The 18388-nt window shown below is 37.7% G+C and overlaps 1 protein-coding gene across 4 annotated transcripts in view; it reads left to right on the plus strand.

Annotated features, from left to right (window-relative positions):
• The window catches only part of FAM135A (family with sequence similarity 135 member A), a 672026-nt gene that overhangs the window by 450272 nt on the left and 203366 nt on the right, over positions 1 to 18388 (plus strand). For all 4 annotated transcript variants that reach the window (XM_053710421.1, XM_053710424.1, XM_053710423.1 and 1 more), the window contains 2 exons: positions 5607 to 5780; positions 7988 to 8114. In XM_053710421.1, the coding sequence (XP_053566396.1) occupies positions 5607 to 5780; positions 7988 to 8114 (301 nt within the window). The remainder of the gene's footprint in view (positions 1 to 5606; positions 5781 to 7987; positions 8115 to 18388) is intronic.

Below are 18388 nucleotides of genomic sequence, written 5' to 3' on the forward strand. Positions count from 1 at the left end.
AATATATTGTTTACCTAAAATCCACAAAAATAAGGATCTACCACCGGGTCGACCCATTGTAGCTGGTACAGGCTCCATATTCTCTAATATTGCTATTTTTTTTAGATAAAATTTTACAGCCCTATGTTGTATCAGAGATACTTATGATTTTTTAAGGAAATTAGAAAATCTTGATTTACCTTTTCAGAAAGTTATCTTATTTACTTTAGATGTATCTAGTTTGTACACATCAATAAAACATACAAGTGGCATAGCTGCTGTAATAAAGATGTTATCTAGTGACCAAAAATATAGTTCAGCTCAAATACAATTTTTTGTGAACTTATTAGAAGTCATCCTGTATGCTAACTACTTTTTATTTAAGGACACTTTCTATTTTCAGAAGAAGGGGACAGCCATGGGGTCCAATGTCGCCCCTACATATGCCAACATATTTATGATTAATTTTGAAGAGTTGTTTATGAACATCATTTATTTAAACAATATGGCGCCACCTGGTGGCGTTTCATAGATGATGTGTTTGGCATATGGTATGGCGACATTGGATCCCTATTGGCATTTGTTGACGATTTGAATTGTTCAGTTAATGGTATAAAATTTACTTTAACATACGATGAATGCTCAATCCAATTTTTGGATACTAAAGTATATAAAGGGGTGGATGGTTTGAAAATTGATATTTATTCCAAACCTACTGATAAAAATAACACATTATGGCTTGAGAGTTTTCACCCACCCACCCACCACCTTTAAGGCTGTCCCGAGTCAGTGGGTGGGTAAGTCAACTCCTTAGGGTTGATAGGATCGTGTCAGATCCTACCATTAAGGAGGTTCGCCTAAAGGAAATGTCAGATAAATTTATCTCAAGAGGTTATCCAAAGGCATTGATTGAAGACATAAAACAAGATTTGAGCTTAAATAGTAACAGATCCAAAACAGTAGGGAAAGCAAAGAACATGAATTGTTCTAAAAACTTAGTGAGGATTAAATTTATATCTCGGTATAATACAAGAAGTCACCAAATTAATAAAATCATTCGTAAATATTGGTATATTCTATCTAAGTGTCACCCAGGTATAGGGGCCTTTTCAATACCACCAATGTTAGCCTATAAGCGTGGCCCTAATATTAAAGATAAATTGGTGAAAGCAGACATTGGGGCAAAGAAAAAACAAATTCAGGGTACAATAACTGGTCAAAAACGGAAAGGATGTTTCCCGTGTCTATCTTGCATTAATTGCAACTCTATGATTAAGGGTGATACCTTTTGTCACCCATATACAGGCAGAAAGTACTCCATAAATGAATATTTGACTTGTAGGTCAGAATATATTATTTATGCAATTAAATGTCCGTGTTCCTTGATGTATATTGGTCAATCGACCAGGGAAGCACGAGAAAGAATTTCTGAGCACAAGTCAAATATTCGTTGTGGCAAAAAGGATGCTCCAGTGGCTGGACACTTCATAAAGGCGGGCCATAGAATAAGTCAATTACGTTTCCAAATCATTGAAAGAGTTAATACACCTAGAAGAGGGGGTGATAAGGAGAATATATTAACTAGGAGAGAAACATTCTGGATCAATGAATTAGGGACTTTATGGCCCAGAGGTTTAAATAGAGAATGTAATTGGACTGCCTTTTGGTGACTGAATAAAATCCATTTTAAATAGAATCCAATAAAATTTAATAAAATGAAATAAGTATAGGACTTTTTTTTGTAATATTATACTATATAAATGAATGTGTATTCTAATGTAAATACTAATTAGTATGAGATTAAATGTCTCTATAAATTTAAATAGATACACTATGTTGAATAGCCAATATTGACCAATTATATGAGTGCATCCATATAGTGATGAATTGAAAATCAAAATAAAGATGAAGTTAACTGATTGAATAACTATATCAAATATGATTGATACATCTAGGATACACTTGATATATTTTTTAATTCAATATATTGTGGTTACTAAAAGCATTAATGAAATTCTCAATGTATTTTATTATATTTTTTATTAATATGCAATTTTGTAATGTTGATTAATTTTTAATATAGAATAAGGATTTTTTCACATATGATATGAGAGATATAACTGTTTAATAATATGATGTTGATCCACTAGGTGGCAGGATGGAGGCCATTAATGTGCACTTTGATACATATTTGTATGCTAAATGATGGTTATCCACTAGAGGGCAGCATTGCATCACTTTTTAATCACAATATTTGGCGCCATTAGGGCTATTTAAAAGTTTGTTCACTAATGTTTGGTTAAGCTTGAGAAAAGGCCAAGTGTGGGCCTGAAACGTCGCTTCTTTATCCCTGTTTGCACAAATAAAAGTCTTTTATTGCACCAGCTGGAACGATTTCTGTCTCCATTAGCTTCTGACAACATTACGTCTGTGGCTTACATCAATCATCGGGGGGGACTCAGAGTTCCTTGGCCATGACAGAGGTAGCCAGGGTTATTCAGTGGGCAGAGTCCCACAATTGTTGTCTGTCTGCGATCCACATTCCAGGGGTGGACAATTGGGAAGCGGATTTTCTAAGCCAACAGACTTTTCATCCAGAAGAGTGGGTACTCCATCCGGAGGTATTTTCTAACTTGATTCTCAAGTGGGGGAAGCCGGAGCTGGATCTCATAGCATCACATCAGAATGCCAAGCTTCTAAGGTATGGGTCACGGTCTAGAGAACTTCAGGCTGTACTGTTAGATGCTCTGACCGTTCCTTGGAACTTCAGTCTAGCGTTTGTTTTTCCTCCGTTCGCTCTCCTTCCATGGGTGTGAGGGCGTTGGTGATTCTCATTGTCCTGTCGTGGCCTTGCAGAATCTGGTATGTGGATCTGGTGATGTCATCTCTTCCATCGTGGAGTCTTCCGTTATGGAAGTGGCCTTCTACTTCAGGGGCCCTCCCTTCATCCAAATCTCGTTTCTCTGAAGCTGACTGCTTGGAGATTGAACGCTTGATATTATCCAAGCGTGGTTTTTCTGAATCAGTTATTGAAGCTATGATTTAAAGGGACACTGAACCCAATATTTTTCTTTCATGATTCAGATAGAGCATGACATTTTAATCAGCTTTCTAATTTACTCCTATTATGAATTTTTCTTTGTTCTCTTGCTATCTTATTTTAAAAGCAGGAATGTAAATCTTAGCAGCCAGCCCATTTTAGGTTCAGCACCATGGATAGCGGTTGCTTATTGGAGGATTACATTTACCCACCAATATGCAAGCATAACCCAGGTTCTCAACCAAAAATGGGCCAGCTCCTATGCATCACATTCTTGCTTTTAAATAAAGATAGTAAGAGAAGGAAGAAAAATTTATAGTAGGAGTAAATTATAAAGTTGCTTAAAATTGCATGCTCTATCTGAATAGTGAAAGAAAAAAATTGGGTTTAGTGTCCCTTTAAGCTCGTAAGCCTGTGTCTAGTAAGATTTATTATAAGATTTGGCGTATATATTTGTATTGGAGTGATTCAAGAGGTTTTTCTTGGAATAGAGTTAAAATTCCTAGGATTTTGTCTTCTCTCCAAAAGGGTTTGGAGGGGTCAAATTTCTGCTTTATCAATTTTGTTGCATAAACGTCTGGCAGATATGCCAGATGTTAAGTCTTTTTGCCAGGTTCTGATTAGAGTCAGGCCTAGGTTTAAATTTGCTACTCCTCCGTGGAGTCTCAATTTGGTTCTTAGAGTTCTTCAACATGCTTCTTTTGAACCTATGCATTATTTGGATATTAAGTGTTTATCCTGGAAAGTTTTGTTTTTGTTTGCTATTTCTTCTGCTCAAAGAGTTTCAGAGCTTTCAGCTTTGCAGTATGAATCTTTTTTCCTTATTTTTCATTCTGATTATGTAGTTCTGCGTACTGCCTTAGTTTTTCTTCCTAAGGTGGTTTCGGATGGGAATATTAATCAAGAGATTGTTGTTCCTTCCTTGTGTCCTGATCCTTCTTCTCATAAGGAACGTTTGTTGCACAACCTAGATGTGGTACGTGCTTTAAAGTTTTATTTACAGGTAACTAAGGATTTTTGTCAGTCTTCTTCCTTATTTGTTGTTTATTCTGGGAAGAGAAAGGGTCAGAAAACTACGGCTTCTTCTCTTTCTTTTTTGTTGAGGAGTATTTTTCGCTTGACTTATGAGACTGCTGGACGGCAGCCTCCTGAGAGAATCACGGCTCTTTCTACCAGGGCCGTTTCTTCTTCTTGGGCTTTTAATAATAGAGCTTCTATGGAACAGATTTGCAGGGCTGCTACTTGGTCAACCTTACACACTTTTTAAATATTTTACAAATTTGATACTTTTGCTTCAGGTGAGGCTTCTTTTGGCAGAAAGGTTCTTCAAGCAGTGGTGCCTTCTGTTTAGGTTACCTGTCTTGTCCCTCCCTTATCATCTGTGTCCTCTAGGTTGGGTATTGATTCCCACTAGTAATTGATGATTCTGTGGACTCGCCATATCTTAGGAAAGAAAACATAATTTATGCTTACCTGATAAATTTATTTATTTCCGGATATGGTGAGTCCACGGCCCACCCTTTATTTAAGACTGTTTATTTTTCTATAAACATCAGGCACCTCTGCACCTTATATTACTTCCTTTCTCCTTTCCTTTTTGTCGAATGACTGGGGATTGTGGGTAAGGGGAGTGCTATACAGTTTTTGCTGTGGTGCTCTTTGCCTCCTCCTGCTGGTCAGTAGAGATATTCCCACTAGCAATTGATGATTCCGTGGACTCACCATATCCGGAAATAAATAAATTTATCAGGTAAGCATAAATTATGTTTTTTATTAAAACTAAATGCTACATTTTAAAAAAAAATAAAAAACAACAATACTCTTTAATTTGGGGCCAATTTAGGGCACTTTTTGAAAATTAACCAGAGAACTGATGACTTTCGGAGCTCTAATTGAGTCTAGGTTTTTCACAGGATACACTTTGAGTTCTGGTATAATGATTCTTTTGTTTTATTTTAAAAGTGGTAGTATCTATTATTATTATTATTATCGGTTATTTGTAGAGCGCCAAAAGATTCCGCAGCACTACCTAGGAATTATTTTGTTTCATTTTAGTCTGTATTCTTTCTAAGTGCACTTAAAAGGGACATGCAAGGAAAAAAAATGATTCAGATAGAGCATACAGTTTAAAATAAATAAATACAACTTTCCTTGCTTCTCGTGTCAAATTTACTTCTTTCTCTTTATATCTTTTCCTGAAACTTCACTCTTTTCCATAAGAGAATATGATGGTTGGTAACGAGTACTGTTTGTATAGAGGTTCTACTTATAGTGTTCAAGACATATACACAGTGCTAATCCAACCTCAGTATGTTGTCATGGAACCATATACGTTTCTGTAAAACATACTGAGTAAACAAAGGTACATTTGATAGAATAAGTATGAGGAACATTGCTAAAAATGTTTAAACTCTTAGTCATTAAACTTTCATTTTAACTTCCATGCACATTTAAGGTTCTTTCACAACTTTGTAGCCAATACACTTTTAGAAAATGAAGACTTGTCTCACATATTATACAACTGATAATGACTGAATTAGATACCTAGTGTAAAAATGTGAAATTATTTTTTTTTTCTTCCATCCAGACCAAATGACCCCAACGCCTTGCAACTAATTAGTAGCCGAAATCTGAAGTTGCACTTTAATCTTCACAGAGGCCTTCATCACCACATTAATTTAATGTTTGATTACTTCCATCTCTCTGTCATATCTGTTATAGTTCATGGCTCCTTGGTCGCTTTACATCAGCCGCTGATCAGGTATATATCTGAACCTCAGAGAAAGAAAATGTAATCATCTTGCTCTAATACATATGCCGATAATCTTAGTAAATAAGAGTAGAATAGTTAAGAATTTAAATATATAATAAATAATGAATGGATTCTGGATTGGATCTATTTAACAGCAAACTTTTTTTTATGTTTACACTAAGTTGCAGGGATTGAGCAGAAGCAAAATGACACATGCATTAAGTTTTTAAAGGAACATTCCAGTCAAAATTTAAATGCACATAGATGAATTACATCTTTGAATAGAACATATTTGCAATATACATGTATTGGCAAAAATACTGCTAGTAAACGTTATCACTGTTTTAGCGTTGACATGTGTAGCATACGCTGGATATTCTCAATTTGCCAACATTTTAAATATTGCAGGTGCTCAGAACTACAGTGGGTCTTGTATAATTTCAGCAATTAATAAATGTAGTCATTACCAGATGATGCAAGCATTTTAGGCTCTATGGGCAAGTGCTGTGTTTAAAATGCTTGTACACAGAGCATACTTAAATATACTTTTGAAACAGCTATCGCTTTTACTTGAATCATTTTTGCTAATACATGTATATTACTTAATTGCTTACATTCAAAACTGAAATGCGCCCATGCACATTCCAGTTTGGGCTGGAATGTCCCTTTAAATTCTATTTGTTGAAAGATTGCATTTTCAATATTGAGATTTTCATTCAGCAAGTACACAGATATTTTTTTAAAGGGCTAAGGTGGATATTTAAGCTCTTAGCTGCTAGAAAGGACTGCATTACAGTTCCCTCTGTCAGACATACAGATTAAGGACACTCAAAAATGTAAGAGACTTCAGAGGTTCACAGATAAATGTGTTCCCAACATGTGTCCTGAAGTACCCATAACAACCTATTTGTAAAGGATATCCTTACAGGAGCTGCTCACTGACTCCCCTGTGTTACTCAAAATAAATCTGGCCTATAGGGGGTACGTGATTGCTGGAGCTGAGACTCACTGTCTTACACTACAGACTGTGTTCGTCTTAAAAGGTTATAATGACACACAATTTAAAAATATTCTCTGTATATACCTATAGGTCCACTTTATTTTCTTTCTTGCATAACTGTATTACATTAGGGGATATATAATCTGGATTAAAATGTTGGGCAATGCATTTAAATTGACAGTCTAGTCGTAATTAAACTTTCATGTTTCAGGTAGGGCATGTAATTTAAAACAACTTTCCAATTTACTTTTATAATCAAATTTGCTTTTTTCACTCTATTGTTTGTTGAAAGCCAAACCTTTGTAGGCTCAAACTAATTTCTAAGGCGTTGAAGGCTGCCTCTTATCTCGGTGCTTTTTTGACAGTTTTTCACAGCTAGACAGTGCTAGTTCACCTGTGTCATATAGATAATGTGCTCATGTCTGTGGAGTTATTTATGAGTCAGCACTGATTGGCTAAACTAGAAGTCTGTAAATAGCACTGAGATAAAGGGGCAGTCTGCAGAGGCTTAGATACAGGTTAATCACAGAGGTAAAAAGTATATTAATATAATTGTGTTGGTTATGCAAAACTGGGTAATAAAGTAATCTATCTTTTTAAACAATAACAATGTTCAAGTAGAATGTCCTTTTAAAACTGCCTATTGCTTCATTTAGAACTCGTATTGTTCATTTAACATGTGGCCAGTACAACATTAGACTATATACACAAACTTCTGCCAACTACCCATGTGCACAACCAAAATGCTTGTACACATATCCTATTGCAGTACTGGCAGGAAATAATTTGTCAGTGTGATATTTTTTCTTCACAAACACATTGACATTGGTTTTAAAATAAACACAAGTATACTGCAAGAAAGCTTCTAATGTGATTTAAAATGTACTAATGTACATTACAAATTCAGCTTTTATGTCCCTTTACAAGAACCATCAGGATGCTTTATGCACTTCAAATGTAAGTTAAGGATGTCCTATCCTAAGAGTTCTCAGGCCAGATATGCTGAGTGAGAGACAAGTTTGTGCAGCAGGGCTTGTATGCAATTTTGTGCAAAAGAAGATTAATTAATGTTCTGGAGGTTTTACCACTAAACAAGGGAAGTAGATAACACACTTTTTACAACTGAAACAAGCAAACATATTCACACAAATATGATAGATTAGTATTGACTCATGTACAAATGATGCACTTTTGAATGTTTCTGATTTTGATGCAGCTTTCATCGTGCAATGAAGAACACTTGGTTGAACAGGAATGCTCCAGCCCAGAACAAAGATTCCTCAATACCAACACTTGAAAGTGTAGTTTTCGGCAGTAACTTCACAAAGCAGCTGTCAGCAGATGTAAGTTTTTGGGTTTTTTCCTAACTAGCTCAACTTAGTACTCGAGTGTCTGTTAGTTCAATTACCCAACTGTATTGTGAACATCAGGCACTCAGCAATAATGTCTGGCACATATGTTCTGACTTTAGGCCTAAAATTAACGCAGACTATATTTGCTCTCTAGATAGGTTAGCTTGTTTGAAGTTATCAGCTTATTTAATTGTTAGCATAATTTATTTAATAAGTGTTATCACTACATATGGATGTAGTGTAAGTTTTGGCTACAAAGTGTAAGCTGCCTGTTTGGGTATTATTTTTATTCCGCATTTTTGATTTATCACCACACATTCAGCCATCGGTAATAATCAGAGGGCCCAGCTAAACTGCCCATCTATCTAAAGTAAAGGGTCATAAAAGGGACATCCTTATATAGTGATAAAATGCTCAAATTCATTATTATTACGCCAATGTTTCTAGCTAACAGTGTGTTTAGCTTCTGTAGAACAATTAGACATATAGTAAAACTTGTACTGAGAAGGACATGGTGCATCTATTAGAAGTGACATAACCACAGATCTTCTAGTCACACACCATGTCCTGCTCAGGATGTATTTAAGTATGTAACCCCTGTGCTGGTGTTAAAACAAAGTTATCAACCAGCATTTATATAATACTATTCTCTTTAAAGGGTCACTCAAGTCAAAATAAACTTTTATGATGCAGATAGAACAGAGCAGTTTTAAGACACTTTCCAATTTACTTCTATTATCAAATTTTGCACAGTATTTTTATATACACACTTCCAGGGTAACAAGATACTATTGAGCATGTGCACAAGCTCACAGAGTATACCTATACTAGTCTGTGATTGGCTGATGTCTGTCACATTATACAGGGGACTGGAAATGGGAGAAAAAAAATTTGTCTGAGAAAATCTACTGTCTGGACAGAGGGATGTCGTTGGAGTATGGGTAGTGGCACAGGAACATCCTATAGGAGTTAGTTGTAGGCCTGCCACAGGTGTCGCAGGGACCACACCCTAGTCGCCACCTTTTGGTTAAATGTTGTACTATATATATATATATATATATATATATATATATATGCTTTCAGAGAGTTAAAATGATTGTTCATTTGCCTGCTTCTAATTTAGAGATTTGTGAGAATATTCCTAAACTGGATGGAGCTATTCCTACTTTAACTAAACATACTTCTATTCTTCTTGAGGATAGTACCTCATTTAAAGATCCTATGGATAGGAAATTTGAGTCTTTTCATAGAAAGGTTTTTAGGACTCCAAATAGTATTGCTTGCATAGCTGCAGCTTCCATCCTTTGGTGTAAGGGTTTGTCTGAGCAGCTTTCAGAGGAATCTGCTGGTGAAGAGTTTTTGAATCAATTTAAACAGCTGTTTTTTCCGGTGGGCGGTGTTCCAAGATGGCCACTGATACTTGAGGCTCCGTGTAGCTTGAAGTTAAAAGTGGCAATATATGTAGCCATCCGTATATCCCTTGGCAACATCTGTGCCCGGGAACTCTCCTGGATCAAGGTACACCACCCCTTGGCCACCGAGAAGCGAGTTGAAACTGAAAAGGCCATTTGGGGCAGTGGCGGATTTTCTGCCGCCACTTGTATATAGTTCCACTCCAGTACTTGTCAACGCCCCTTCCTGACCATATGCATGAAGGTGCGGACCCCAATCCAGATCTTCTGGTTGGGGTAGATTACGCATTTTTTAGGGGCATGTGTTTCTTTCTGTTCAAGATCCATGGGTTCTGAATAGGGCTGCACTATAAATCGCGGTTGCGGTTTTAAACTATGATTAATTGCTGCGGTTTAGAAACCGTGAGAGTATGCGATTTTTAGCCCCGCCTAGAAGTGACATAACTCGCCCGATGTAAACAGGCTTAGCGGCGACTGAAGAGAAGATCCTGAGCGCACACGTGACGTGCCTCTCCCTCTGAGCAGTCAGCGTTCCTGGGATGGTCCCGGAGTGTAGGGTCAGGACATAGACTTGGGAAGGAGGTGTTCTAGCAGGTGATTGGTAGACTGGTGTTACGGTAGCATGAGAGTGGCCCATCGGAATTTAGTTCCGACACGACACAGGCTTTTTCATTACAGGCGGTGCTGTGGGATCATGATACTTCCTGTTCTGTCACTACAGTTCCTGTGAGCCCCACGTCTTCACATCTGAGGGAAAATATTAACTTGTTCTAATGTTTAAAATGTACTGAGGTCCCTGGGAGGCAGCGGAGAGGCTAAAACGCTAATAAAGTACTGCTTTATTAAGCACTGTGTTTTAATTTGAAATAGTATTTTCTAAGCTGCCATCCCAGGAACGCTGACTGCTCAGAGGGAGAGACCCGTCACGTGTGCAAAATTAAGGTGTTATAGTAATTTATAAGAAAATCGCCAAAGCAAGACAATTGCTTTCTTGGTGGATAAATCATCGATCCATTGTTCTGGGGGCATCTTTTGTCCATCTGAATTGGACCGTGATCTTGACAAATGCAAGTCTTTCAGGCTGTGGTGCAGTCTGAGGGTCTCAGAGAGCACAGGGAGTTTGGTTGTCTATAAATGTTCTGTGCAATTTTCAGGGCCCTTCAGTTTTGTCTTCTCTTGAAAAGAGAGACTTATCTGCATTTCCAGTCAGACAATGTCAGCAGTGGCTTTCATCAATCATCGGGGGGGTCGCAGTTTTCTGCCGATGAGGGAGGTTTCTGAATTCTCACTTGGGCAGAGAGCAAATTCCTGTATAATTTCTGCAGTTTATATTCCAGGGGTGAGGAATTGGGAAGCAGACTTAGTCATCAATCCGTTCACCCAGGAGAAAAATCTCTTCATCTGGAGATTTTCAGTCAGATTGTAGACCTATGTTGCCTTCTGGAAGTGGATCTGATGGCTTTTCGTTTAAACAAGAAACTCCCCAGATATTTTGGGAGTTCCAGGGATCCTCAGGCGGAGTTTGTGGATGCTCTTGTCGATCCTTGGTTGTTTCGTCTCGCAGGACTTGGTTTGCGGATCTAGTGCAGATGTCCAGTTGCCAACATCCTCTGCGTTACAACCTTCTGCAACACCACATGGCAGAAAATAGTGCTGCCATCTTACTGTTGCAAATGGATAACATTCTTGCAAAACCGCTGCCATATAGTGCTCTAGAAATGGTCTGGCTCCTAAGCATACATCCCATTTTTTAACAAAAGATACCAAGAAAACAAAGAAAAAAATGATAATAGAAGTAAATTAGAAAGTGGTTTAAAGGATTACTAACTTTTTTTTTGTTATGTTAAACTGAACAAACAGTTTGCATATAAACTATAAAAGCAATGTAATTTACCTTAAGACTGTTTAAAACGAAGCTCCCTTTTTCCATAAAATTATATTTTATTTTATTACGATGACATCACGTCATCCAGCCCACAAATTAGGGCCGTCTAAGGGCTAACAAAACCGCCAATTGTATCACTTGTTTTTTAATATAATTTAAATCTATTATCTGTATTCAACGCATGCGCAATATCATCTAATCCTATTGCATGCGCATATTGCGGCAATCAAGCCGACATAGCTTGTGCTTGTCTTCTTTCACATAAGATGGTGACGTATCCTGTGACGTTGCGCTAACTCGCGCATGCGTCTAAATGTCGCCATCTTACAACTGCAGTTGTCAGCACGACAGGTCCTAACGCTGCTTTTTTATGCCCGCTGGTATTACGAGTCTTGCAGGTTTAGGGGCACCGCACACTTCTTTGGCCTTCCAGCAAAACGACTTACGTAAAGTTCGTAAAGTCTTTTTTTCTATGGGACTTCCATAGCGCCGGTATTACAAGTCTGTCCTGGGAGGCCAAAAAGTGAGCGGTACACCCTACCCTGTCAAGATCCCTAACGCATTTAAAAGTCAGTAGTTAAGAGTTTTATGGTACAACGCCGTAACATAAAACTCATAAAGTTCTAAAAAGTACACTAACACCCATAAACTACCTATTAACCCCTAAACCGAGGCCCTCCCTCATCGCAAACACTGTAATAAAATTTTTAACCCCTAATCTGCCGCTCCGGACACCGTCGCCACCTACATTATATTTATGAACCCCTAATCTGCTGCCCCCAACATCGCCGACACCTAAATTATATTTATTAACCCCTAATCTGCCGCCCCAATGTCACCATAATCTACCTACACTTTTTAACGCCTAATCTGCCGCCCCCAACGTCGCCGCCACTATAATAAACCTATTAACCCCTAAACCGCCGCACTCCCGCCTCGCAAACATTAGTTAAATATTATTAACCCCTAATCTGCCGGCCTTAACAACATTAGTTAAATATTATTAACCCCTAATCTGCCGGCCTTAACATCGCCGCCACCTACCTACATTTATTAACCCCTAATCTTCCGCCCCCAAAGTTGCCGCCACTATATTAAAGTTATTAACCCCTAAACCTATCACCCACTAACTTAGATATAATTTAAATCAATCTAAATAAATATTCCTATCATTAACTAAATTATTCCTATTTAAAACTAAATACTTACCTATAAAATAAACCATAAGCTAGCTACAATATAACTAATAGTTACATTTTAGCTAGCTTAGGGTTTATTTTTATTTTACAGGCAAGTTTGTATTTATTTTAACTAGGTAGAATAGTTATTAAATAGTTATTAACTATTTAATAACTACCTAGTTAAAATAAAGACAAATTTACCTATCCTAAGTTACAGTAACACCTAACACTACAATATAATTAAATAAATTAACTAAATTAAATACAGATACCTAAATTAAATTAAATTAGGTAAAGAACAAAAAACAAACACTAAATAATGAAAATAATAAACAAATTACAGATATTTAAACTAATTACACCTAATCTAATAACCCTATTAAAATAAAAAAGCCCCCCCAAAATAAAAAAAACCCTAGCCTAAACTAAACTACCAATAGCCCTTAAAAGGGCCTTTTGCGGGGTAAAAGTAATCAGCTCTTTTACCTGTAAAATAAAATACAAACAACCCCCCCCAACAGTAAAAACCACCACCCACACAACCAACCCCCCAAATAAAATACTATCTAAAAAAAACCTAAGCTCCCCATTGCCCTGAAAAGGGCATTTGGATGGGCATTGCCCTTAAAAGGGTAGTTAGCTCTTTTGCCGCAAAAACCCTAACCTAAAAATAAAACCCACCCAATACACCCTTAAAAAAACCTAACACTAACCCCCTGAAGATCGACTTACCGGGAGACGTCTTCATCCAAGCCGGGCTGAAGTCCTCAACGAAGCCGGGAGAAGTCTTCATCCAAGCCGGGCGAAGTGGTCCTCCAGACGGGAAGACGTCTTCATCTAGACGGCATCTTCTATCTTCATCCATCTGGAGCGGGTCCATCTTCAAGACTTCCGACGCGGAGCATCCTCTTCATCCGGAGTTTTCTTACTGAATGAAGGTACCTTTAAGTTATGTCATCCAAGATGACGTCCCTTAGATTCTGATTGGCTGATAGAATTCTATCAGCTAATCGGAATTAAGGTAGAAAAAATTGGAACAGCCAATAGAATGTGAGCTCAATCCTATTGGCTGATTTAGATCAGCCAATAGGATTTTTTCTAATTAAACCAATTTCTCCTCCATGGAATCTTTATTTGGTTTTAAGAATTTTTGCCTGTTCCTCCTTTTTAACCTATGCATGATTTGGATATCCACATTTTGGAAGGTTTTGTTTCTTTTGGCTGCTAGAACCGTTTCTGAATTGTCTTCTCTTTGTGGCAAGCCTCCTTATCTTGTGTTTCATCAGTATAAGGAAGTTCTGAGAACTAATTTTGACTTTTTGCCGAAGGTGGTTTCTTCTGAAGAGGTGCTATTGCATTTTCTTTCTATTATGCACTTGTTAATTATGCAATTCTACCGTATTTAATGGTCCTTTTAAATATTTTCAATTTAGATTTTTTTTCTGCATTTAAAACAAACAAAAAACTAATCATCCAATTTGGAATTGTATAAGTCTGGTCCCACCCAGATTACTTGTGACCTCCACAGCTTGGGTATTAGTTCCCAGGAGTAATGGATTGTGAACTCTCACCGCCTTTATGAAAGAAAATATAATTTCTGCTTACCTGATAAATATTTTTTTTTTATTTGGTTTAGAAAATAAAAGTAACAATTGGGGGCACGCAGGACCCCTGTTCTGAGAGATACAAACAAAGAAAAAAAATTAAAAAAATTTCACATACTGAAAAAGGTACTATGAATTAGGCATATAGGACCCTTGAAGCAATAAATAACAGCGGTAAATAAGGTAAATCAATAAATAAGTCCCCAAGGGTCCAGACAAGAACATAAGATTTCCCTGAAACACATAAATGAATAGTAATAAACAAGTAAGAACTAGTCAATGGGGAAACTGATACTCCTGTGAGATGGGAAGGTTTGCGGCAAAAATAGTTCGCCTAATATGAACCCTGGTGTGGGTTCTATATAAATGGGGAGGTGAGCTGGTATGAAATATCTAGTGTAAGTAAACATAAAAGTTATTGGGCATAATACAGTGTAAGTGTGTGATAACTGTGTGTAATATATAATAACTCAACCTGAGTTTACCTTATAAAAAATCTACCTATTAGGTAGTGTTGCTCTTAGTTAGTACCCACCAGATGACAATGACTATGTTGCCTGGGGGATATACAGTGAGACACTTTAATGAAGAAAAATTCAATAGGTGAGGTTTAATATCAAATAAATCCTCAACCGGATTGTATAGGGAAAAAGGATAGGATGCTTAGAGAACTAGCAGTTAGTATCCTCAGGAGAACAAGATGGTAAATGTCCTATAGAGTTCAAACAAGTAATATTAACCCAGATTGCAGATAAGTAAGGGTTAAACAGGTTCAGAGCAGAAATGTCTTGACAAAGGTATTCAGGAAGTTTAAGCCCAGCTTCTAGATCAGATGGGATATCCGTAGTATGATTTAGAGGTTTCTTCACACACTCACACAACCGTTCACACTAAAATATGTACAAAGTCCAGACATTCCTTCATGCATACTTATGCAAGTAAAGTGGTTTCCTTAATTACCGCCAATGTACCACAACATAGATTTACTAACTGTTCTTTTTTGCGTAAGAGTAAACAAACATAGAGTTAATGGCAAATGCAGCAAGTGTGGTACAATTGCAGAGACAAGCAGAATTACGATATTACAGCTGAGATTATGCAGTTATGACCCAAGGTTTCTGAGGAGGTATTACAAGAAAATCCAGCAAGAAAATATTGAGATCTATACCTTATACCAATGATTTCCTCATATACGTACTGCTCCTTTCACTTGGAAGTCTGGTGTGAGTGTGACTAACATCCGGAACGCCGGAGTAAGTAGATCCGTCTTGGGTAGGTGCTGGAGGAGTGATCCAAAGAGAAAACGGTCTAGGCTTGACAAAAAATAGCTCAAAAAAGGACAAAAAGGTAAATTAGCAAATACTAAGGTAAGTTATCAAATAACCGGAAACAAATATATGAGACAGAACTGTCCCAATTAATGTTAAGCGTGACCTGAAGGAAATAACCGCTAAATAAGGAGAACTTAGCTAGTAACAGAACGTGCTACAATTTTCAGGCAGGGTTAAAGTGAAAATGACTCCCTTAAATAGGATGGTAGCAGAATGGGAGGGGATATACCTTAAAGGTATATCACAAAGTGTGAGGGATAGACGTTGCTTATTTTGTGCATAATATAATTCCCATACCCTTCTTTATGATATATTGAGCCTTAGACTGTTGTGGGTTATATAAAACTGGATAACCTTCATAGCCGAGAGCCCGTCTACTATGATATGGGGCCTTGCTGCACATCATCGCTAGGCTGAATAGGTTAGGGTTACAAATATCTTGTGGGAATAAGTTATCTCGCAAATAGTATAGTTTTCGACTTCAGAATAGGACTCCTGTGTTAATGGAGTCCATTTCCCTCCACAGCTCTGTATCTCGCTGTATAATAAAAATCTAAGTTAATTGGTCTTAGGTTGACATGTTCGTGAGTTAAACTTCCTTTATGTGGACTCCCTCAGGACCCTGGCCACTGGACCAGAAGGAGAAACACTTATTGTGTAAGGATTGTCTCGAACAATAATGAAATGAAAATGATACATCTTAGTACAGTGGCAACATATACTTGTCCCTGCCAAGTGCCACCTCAAGCCCCTAGACCGGACCAATACACAAAAAGGTTTATCAGTATCATCGAAAGCATTGTGTCAGTGACCCATGCTCAAAACAGCAGTAAGATAACCACTGAGACATCCGTTTCCCGGACACTCACAAAGACATCTCACCTGAGGCTCCCCACCAACCCACAGGTGAGGTGCAAAGATAAGATGTCTGCAACCAATATTACAGGAGCCATCAGCAAACTGCATAATAATAGCAAACAGCGAGCTAAATTAACATTAAGGTCCCACAACATAAATATCAAGCCCTTCTGCAAACGGTGCTATATCAGTCTCATTGGATCTCCATTCAATAAGAAAGTGGAATGGCCCAGACAATATAATTGAAGACACAGAAGAGCGGAGTTCCTGGCAGCGTCTGCGGGCCTGGCGAGGTAACCGGAAGTGACGCCGGTTTCAGTGTAGTCTTTCCATGGTGAGCCAACGGAGTGCCGTAGCAGTGGCGAAACCTAGCCACTATGTAGATGCAGGACAAAGAAGGAATGCAGGCACTGCTGGAGGTTCCTTAAAACAATGGTACTTTATTTGAACAACATTAAAAAGTGAACAGCTACATCCGCTGTAAAAAATGCTTGTATAGAAAAGGTACAAACCGGTAAGTTGCAAGGCTGGGGTATGTAGACACTAGAATTGTCTGACTAGTTTAGAGTCCTGAGAGGACTCTTATTCATAGACATCTGTCTGTCAGGACACGAAACTAGTCAGACAATTCTAGTGTCTACATACCCCAGCCTTGCAACTTACTGGTTTGTACCTTTTCTATACAAGAATTTTTTACAGCGGATGTAGCTGTTCACTTTCTGACGTTGTCCAAATAAAGTACCATTGTTTTAAGGAACCTCCAGCAGTGCCTGCATTCCTTCTTTGTCCTGAATATAATTGAAGACTTAATTCACCTAGTTTTGGGCACTTGGTACTAATAGAGCCGTAACATCATCAAACAGTGTATAAGTTTAGGAATATTCTCCCCTATGTAAAGGATATGCATACTCTTGCATCTAGTCTCCAAATACCCCAGCAAACAAATGGGTGATAAATATCTTAATAAAAAGTTTGGGTAGAGCTAACAATGCCATCAATTGTATGGCATAGGAGACTAAATGGCTTAGCAAACATATGGGCAATAACTAACTTAACAATAGATTTGTTCAGATAGAAAACAATATTAGGATATTCTAGATAAACATTTCTGATAGGGCTTTTGTAGTCATATGCTGACTCTCAATATACCAGTGTCTTAATATCGTTTCCACAGTATACTATACAGTCTCAAAAGCTAAAAGAAAATTCCCAAAGTAAATAATTATACACAATGATAATAATGATGTGGACATTAAGATACAGCATTTGTGCTTACGGTAACTATGCAGTTAACGCATATATAAAAACAATCTGTATTCCCTATTATTCATAACCTGTAATTATATTTATAATAATGGTATACTTTTACAATCTATGAGCCAGCATAAGCTCATTATTAAGCAATACACAGTATGTAGCAAAGATATCAAACTATCGATAAATGGATTGTAGCTAAGATTGGTAAATTATGACACTTGCAAAATGGTATTTCAGATCTGTGATCATCATATTCTCTTGCACTAAGAGTCCTAAGGAGTGTAACCATAATCAAACGTTTGAGGCATAAACCCACAGTTATAACTAGCGAGTAGCAAAAAGTCAACTCGGACATTAACCTGGGTTTACTAAGGACTGTCCCCTTCACCCTACTCCAGTTTTATCGTTAGGGCGCCAGTCTGGAACAAATATAGGATGCTGCACTACCAGCTCCAAAGGCAACCGCTTTTGTCTTATGACGGTCATTTCAACTTTTGTTTCCACCCTCAGTTCCAGAGATAACTGTCGTTGAGCCTTTGGCCTCAGTGTGTAGCCAGTGACACACTTGACTGCTGCATGGTTATCTGCAAACCCCTGAGTGATCGGTCGCTCCATTCCGTAGTCTCGATCTGCTGCTCCGTTGTCCTGACCTGCTGGTAGCTGTCCATTCAACCCAATGCGGGCCAAAGTAGATAAAGACGTTTCCGTCCTAGGGGTAGCCCACTTTTTGGGATCTG

The sequence above is a fragment of the Bombina bombina genome, chromosome 4, assembly GCF_027579735.1.
Source record: "Bombina bombina isolate aBomBom1 chromosome 4, aBomBom1.pri, whole genome shotgun sequence".
Classification (NCBI taxonomy): domain Eukaryota; kingdom Metazoa; phylum Chordata; class Amphibia; order Anura; family Bombinatoridae; genus Bombina; species Bombina bombina.